Source organism: Hibiscus syriacus, unplaced genomic scaffold, assembly GCF_006381635.1.
Source record: "Hibiscus syriacus cultivar Baekdansim isolate YM2019G1 unplaced genomic scaffold, ASM638163v2 tig00112206_pilon, whole genome shotgun sequence".
Lineage (NCBI taxonomy): Eukaryota > Viridiplantae > Streptophyta > Magnoliopsida > Malvales > Malvaceae > Hibiscus > Hibiscus syriacus.
The window spans coordinates 1529847-1536187 of record NW_024063267.1 but is presented as its reverse complement, the minus strand read 5'-3'; the positions used below and the strand labels follow the sequence as shown (position 1 = coordinate 1536187).

At 39.4% G+C, this 6341-nt stretch overlaps 2 protein-coding genes across 2 annotated transcripts; one reads left to right on the top strand and one right to left on the bottom strand.

The window, feature by feature from the left end:
- Nucleotides 1–816: 816 nt before the first annotated feature.
- Nucleotides 817–2799, top strand: LOC120175391 (universal stress protein PHOS34-like). The gene is made up of 3 exons (XM_039182019.1): nucleotides 817–1684; nucleotides 2087–2131; nucleotides 2568–2799. Exons 1-2 carry the CDS (start codon nucleotides 937–939, stop codon nucleotides 2092–2094), a joined length of 756 nt encoding a protein of 251 aa, XP_039037950.1. The 5' UTR covers nucleotides 817–936; the 3' UTR covers nucleotides 2095–2131; nucleotides 2568–2799.
- Nucleotides 2800–2965: 166 nt separating this feature from the next.
- LOC120175390 lies at nucleotides 2966–5931 on the bottom strand. The gene is made up of 4 exons (XM_039182018.1): nucleotides 5469–5931; nucleotides 4132–5371; nucleotides 3848–3994; nucleotides 2966–3733 (listed from the first exon to the last, which is right to left on the bottom strand). Exons 1-4 carry the CDS (start codon nucleotides 5517–5519, stop codon nucleotides 3129–3131), a joined length of 2043 nt encoding a protein of 680 aa, XP_039037949.1. The 5' UTR covers nucleotides 5520–5931; the 3' UTR covers nucleotides 2966–3128.
- Between the last annotated feature and the right edge of the window lie 410 nt (nucleotides 5932–6341).

Sequence of the window (6341 nt, the reverse complement as noted above, 5' to 3'; positions counted from 1 at the left end):
TCGAACACAACAAATGAATATAAAAAAAAGTAAACAACAAGAATAACAACTTAAAATTCATTAATATAACCTGCAACTTTAGAGTTAATTTGTTCGAATACGACAAAAACATACATAAATCATAAATAAGTTATATGAACATAATAAAGCCTTAAAGTTAATTTCTTCAACAAAACAATCTTCTTGAAATCCAAACAACTTCAATAATCTTCGTAACATATTTAACTTGCCCTCTGTTCGAACATAACTGAACGAACATATAATCGAACGTTCACGAACGTAAATGAATGAACGAGCCCTTTGTTCGTGTTCGTTCATTTAATTAAACGAACGCAAAATATTATTCATGTTCATTCATTTAATAAACAAACAAACATAAACGAACTTTCTGTCGCACGATTCATGAACGGTTCGCTGAACATTCAGTTCATTTACATGCCTAATGATTTTAATGTTTTTCATTAATCTTATACAATTTCAAATGACATAATAATAAATTTAGCCATCAAGGATTACATGTTATATTAATTTGATCTTAATTATAAAAAATCAATAAACAATTTATTATTATATCAATTAAAATTATATAAAAAAATATGAAAATTTTAATTTAATATTTAATTATCCTTGAGTCATGGGTTTTGAAACTGATAGGGATTAAATTGGTCCTTTTTAATAGGACCAAATTGACTAATTTCAAAACTACGAGAGACCTAAAATGCCATTTTACATTGTTTTGTTAAAGAAGACAAAGGTTGTCAGGAGAAACATGAAAGCGAACAAAGTTAGCGTACGAACATAGTTTACATAAGAGGCGAATTAGCGTTACTGGTGTCAGCATTTGTGAGAGCTGGCCGATATTTCTCTGATTTTCACGTTGCCAGAGCCCAAAGAGGTCAACAGATTCTTCAGTTTCACAGCAAATCTTTTCTTCCGATGGATCCGCAACACCACCAGAAATCGGAACCGGAGCTCCAGGTTCCGTCCTTGGATCCGCTTCGTATCCAACCCTCTTCTCCACGTGTCCCTTTGACCACCCTCGACTCCGGTGCCCAGCGCCGCGTCGCCATCGCCGTCGACTTAAGCGACGAGAGTGCTTACGCCGTCCGATGGGCCGTTCAGAACTATCTTCGTCCGGGAGACTCCGTCGTTCTCCTCCACGTCCGTCCGACATCCGTTCTTTACGGAGCCGACTGGGGATCCATCAAACTCCAAATCAACCCTAATTCCACGAATAATCACGAAAGCGCCACGGCCATCAGCGGCGAGCAACCCGACGCGGAGTCGCAGCAGAAGCTCGAGAACGATTATGACGTTTTCACGACGACGAAGGCGAACACGCTGGCGCAGCCTTTAGTGGATGCTCAGGTTCCGTTCAAAATCCACATAGTGAAAGACCGTGACATGAAAGAGAGGCTGTGTTTGGAAGTTGAGAGGTTAGGGTTGAGTGCGGTGATCATGGGGAGCAGAGGATTCGGAGCCGTCAGGAGACCCAAGAAAGGAAGGCTAGGAAGCGTTAGCGATTATTGCGTCCAACACTGCATTTGTCCGGTGGTGGTGGTCCGGTACCCAGAGGAGGAAGAGAACGGGGTAACGAAGAAAAGCATTGTTGGAGAAGATGTAGAGCTGCAGCCTGTGCCTGAAGAGGAACCAGAGTACCATGATGCAGAAGAAGGGCATACAGGTCTGGGTTTTCGAATTTGTGATTGATTTTGATTTTGCTAAATGGTAATTTAGTTTTTGGCTCTATGAACGTGATGAGATGCTTGTTAAAAGTTCAAAACACTGTAAGCTAAAATCAGGATAGAACTTAATTATGAGTAATGGGAAGCAAGAACTAAGAGTGGAAGCCTAAATTGAGCCTTTCATTTGTCGTTGAGGGCTGTGCTAAATTCAGCGCATGAAGTGAACACATAATACTTTAGGGTTTAGGCCTTACATTATGTTTTTGGTGTTACAATTGTTCCTAGAGCTGTAGAAACATGCAAGAGCTTAGTGTCTATAAGAACCTTTTATTCTTTAAGTTAAACAATTATGCATTTTAATATTAAAGTTCTATTTCATTGGTTAATATTCTTGTTAGCAGATGCTTAATATGACTCAGAGCAACAACGAATGCCTTCTTATTCAGGTAACTTAATATGGCTCCAAGCTTTAATCTGTCCGATACCCTTTTTATGATTCTTTCCTTCTTTCCCTTCACCCCTTTTAATTGCTTCTTCATGGGAGCAGTGACCGAACTCTTCGTAACTAGTGGCAAAACACTATTAATCATGTAGTATTTAATGCATTATTTGCAGTTTTCAAACTTATAGTTTGGCTTTTCCCCGAGTGACCTCTTCTGCTTGGTATGAAGGATGAAAACGAGGGAAATGAGTGAGGATGGAAATTTTTTTAATCTAATGGTTAAGCTACGAAGTAAGAAAGTGGTTACGAATCGATTAATAAAGTTTTCATCCTTACTTGTTTCCATACATACCAAGCAAAGCCTAAGTGTCGGCTTTTACTTTTGAATTACTGGATGTAGATGATTGATAACTGATATGGTCCCTGCACTAATATTGCAGCAAAGGATGAAAAGCAATCCAAAATTTGAAGACTTTGTGGTGGCAAAAGAAGTGTGAAAATGTTGTGTGGTGATGATCTTTGTGCTTTGTATAGATGGATAGTAATAGGGCTCTTGGTTTTTCTGTGTACTTCCTGTTAATTGCTTTGTTTCGACAATTAACTGTTCAATGCCTATGTATATGGTTTGCTGCACTCGGTTTCTCTCTGTTTCTTAGTAATAAGGTTCATTCCACAACATGTTAACATATATCGTAGGCGAATTGACATAGTTTTGGCATTCTTACCAATGTAGCATAATTTTGGAGCAAGTGACCATACAGCAGGAACTTATGAATTTAACAAGAACGGGAAAGGACGATACATAACCTTTTTTTTTCACGCATACATAATATAAGAAAATAACGGAAGAACTGTAAGAACTTCCATCCCATTATGGCAAATCTATTCTAAAAATGCCTGGTCACACCAAATACCTTGAGTGACAATTTATTGCAGTCGCAACAAACAAAACTTGAATTCAAAATAGTCTAAAACCACACAGCATAGCCAAGTACCTGATTTCACGGTTGCCCTAGACTTCCCTCGCTCTGGATCCTTCGCATGGAAGCCTCCAATTTAAAGTTCAGAAGTGCACTACCAAGATCTACGTAATGATTCCGATGATTGGTAATTGTCTTCTTTCCGCTAGGAAGAGGGTGGCGCCCGTGTCTGCCCCTGGACTGCATTGGGGAACCAGTGGCTTGACTTCTGTGAGATGACGAGGATGCATGGGCAGTGCCATGTTTATTCTTCCTTGTACCTCTGTGTTCTGATCTATGGCCGCGATCAAATTGATGACTACTGATGCCTAGCCTTACCGATTGTTCTGCAGCATCCTTCACTTTAATAGCCTTACGATTAAAGTAAATCAAATTCGGAAGAAGGCCTTGCAAATGCTTCTTCAGACATTCATCTCCTACATTCTTCTGTGCTGGGTTACCTTCCAAGCTGATGGCTTGCAAGGACTTATAGTTTGCTGCGAGTTGGCCGAGACATTTGGCAGTAGAGATTTTGTTGAAACGCAGATCCAAAACCATCAATTTTAAGAGACGGTGAAGACCCTCTACCACGCTTATCTTGTTTCCAGCCAAGTACAACTCTTTAAGAGAGGAACAAGAAGCCAAACCTACAATGAATTATGTGACAGAAAGTAGATTTACAAGATAAAAAATATTGGAAGGTAAAGAGTATAGCAAAAGAAAAATAGAACAGCTAACAAGATGCAGTTTGGCTCTCATACCAGGACCAATTCTAAATATCCGGTTGTAGCTTAGATTCAGCACACGAAGTCGAGTAAGTTCCCGTAAACCCTCGATGGTGGATATATTGTTCGTCGACAGATCCAACATGTGAAGTCCTCGAGGAAGAGCACCAGCAGTGATCCTTGCTGTAGCAGAAACAGAGATTGATAATGTATACTTACGCAAAAGAACAGTTAAATATACTCCTAATCATAAGACTTCAAAAGATGTCAAAATAGAAGATAAATACAGTGGTAACAATATTGCAGTTGAAGATACTTGCCTATTGCATTTCCTGATAGATTAAGCACCTTCAAGCTGACAAATCCACTAAGAAATGGTATAACAACCAAGCTATGATTTGCCAATTGAGCGGTGGTTGCCGAGGCACTCAAAGAAGATATGTATCTTTTAGCAGCTTCCATATCAGGACTTTCCTTGACATCCACCTTTGCAGCAGTCAAACCATTTGAGACAGCAGGTTCCACTTTCACCTGATCATCAGGGTGGGATATTTCTGATATGTCTTCGGATAGTTCCATGTGTTGAAGATCATTTACCCAATCCTCAATTCGCTTAATCTTAAAATCCATGCCAGTCGATTCATTCTGATTCAGAACCTGCAGTTCTTCTTGCTGGATTTTCACCTCATCTGAAACTGGTACTATCCAGTCTTTTGCTGATGCAGAACAGCTATAAGATTCACATCCCCCATAAGAGCTTTCAAAGTTAGTTTTATGATTCTTATGCATGCCATCATCTCTTTCTCGTTCTCGCATCACCTCTGTATCAACATCATGAATTAAAATCTCCTTTCTTCTCATGCTGAGAACATGTACATCGTCAGAGGATCTCGTACGGTGTGACAAATATTTAGGAGATAGTACTCCAGAAATGAGTGTCGATGTAGCAATGTTTGGCATCGAACATGATTTTACAATCACGGGTGCATTATTGGGTGTGTTGTAACCAGAGCCATTTGCATGCTCATAAAGCAAAGGTAAATTAGAGAAATCATGGTAATCCTTTTCTGAAAGCTGAAGGTCTCCTATAGAGAAAACCGGCTCAATATTGACATGGTTAGAGCTTGCTTGAACAGAATCTGAGCACAGAGCATTTTGACTCACTACTGTATGTTTTCTGCCATCTTCAACGAACCCATGGTCATGGGAATCAGAAGAAAATCCTTGATCAGTCTCATCATCCGTATCAAATTGTCGAGGAACTCTTCCTTCCAGGCAAAGTCCACTTCCAAGGGACAGACTCTTCTTAATATTGTGTAGATTCTGAAGGGGCCGGGAAGCACTATCAAGATTGGTTCTGTCCTTCATTTCAAATGACTTCCAGCTATGGTAAATAGAAGAAGACTCTGTAACAGGTTTGACACGGTCATGAATCTCGGCAGTCGTTTCTGCCTCTGGCAAGAATGACTCCATGTTTGTAATCGTATTCTTAGTGGCTTGAACTTGAGAAAAATCTTCTAAAGTCGTATGCATCGCTTCAACAGATGGCTGAACTGTTTTCTGATGATCAAGTGGATACTCGAGTCAGGAAACACTATAGTATACAACCCAAATTTAACTGAAGTTTTCAAAAACCAGACGCAAATCACAGACTTACCTTTGGTTTCTGGGTTCCGATATGAGCATTGAAGCATGAAAATCTAACCATCGTGGTGATGCAGATTAGCACTACATCCACACAAGACCTACCTTTCGTGTTACATAGAAAGCTATAAGCTTAAAACTACTGTAATCATTAAGGTTCAAAAGCTGGAGGAAAGCACCTAATTCTACTACTGTAAAAACAAGTGGCAAGCTGTAATCAAACTCCAAGGTATTTTTGCAAATACTGACATTAGCCATAATCAAGTGAAAGACCCTCCGAAACACGTCGCAGTCTCCAGATATGGGATGATCTTGATCTCCTTAAAACACAAAGCAGAATCAGCTCTTTCTTGTCCCCCCACACCCACCTTGAGGTGCGAGAAAATTTCAGTTTCGTTGCAGCGGCCAGAGTGAACAAGAATCTTTAACAACTAGGTAAACAGAATCCCTAACAAGCATAAGAGAAACCAGTCTGCCTGACAATAATAATGGAGAAAAAACGAGGATCACATAAACTACAAAGTAGATATCGACGCAGAAGAGTTCAGGCCAAGTAAGGACGACAACGAAGACAACATGAAAATGTCGGATTGTTAGCCTCTAGATGGAAGAATCAAAACAGAACAGACAATCAGATTACAATGCTTCGTTGTCAAAAGGATTTGGAGCAAAACAAAAGGAAACTTCCAAATTCTTGTTACAAGGGCAAGTTGTAAACCACGTAATCTCCAAATTCTTCTTTGTCGGATGGTATTCTTTGATTCTAGCAAGATTCCACTTTTATTCAATATATTCATTTAATGAAATCAAACATCCTCAAACAAATCAATCACAAATCTAGAACAAAATCTTAAGATAAAGGAAAAAGAGATAAAACCAAGCTATG

Coding starts and splice junctions, on each gene's coding strand:
- LOC120175391 (XM_039182019.1), top strand. CDS start 937: ATGGATCCGCAACACCACCAGAAATCGGAACCGGAGCTCCAGGTTCCG.
- LOC120175390 (XM_039182018.1), bottom strand. CDS start 5,519: ATGGTTAGATTTTCATGCTTCAATGCTCATATCGGAACCCAGAAACCA. Junction 3,995..4,131: donor TCTATCAGGAAATGCAATAG/GCAAGTATCTTC, acceptor TTTCTGCTACAG/CAAGGATCACTGCTGGTGCT. Junction 3,734..3,847: donor GATATTTAGAATTGGTCCTG/GTATGAGAGCCA, acceptor AATTCATTGTAG/GTTTGGCTTCTTGTTCCTCT.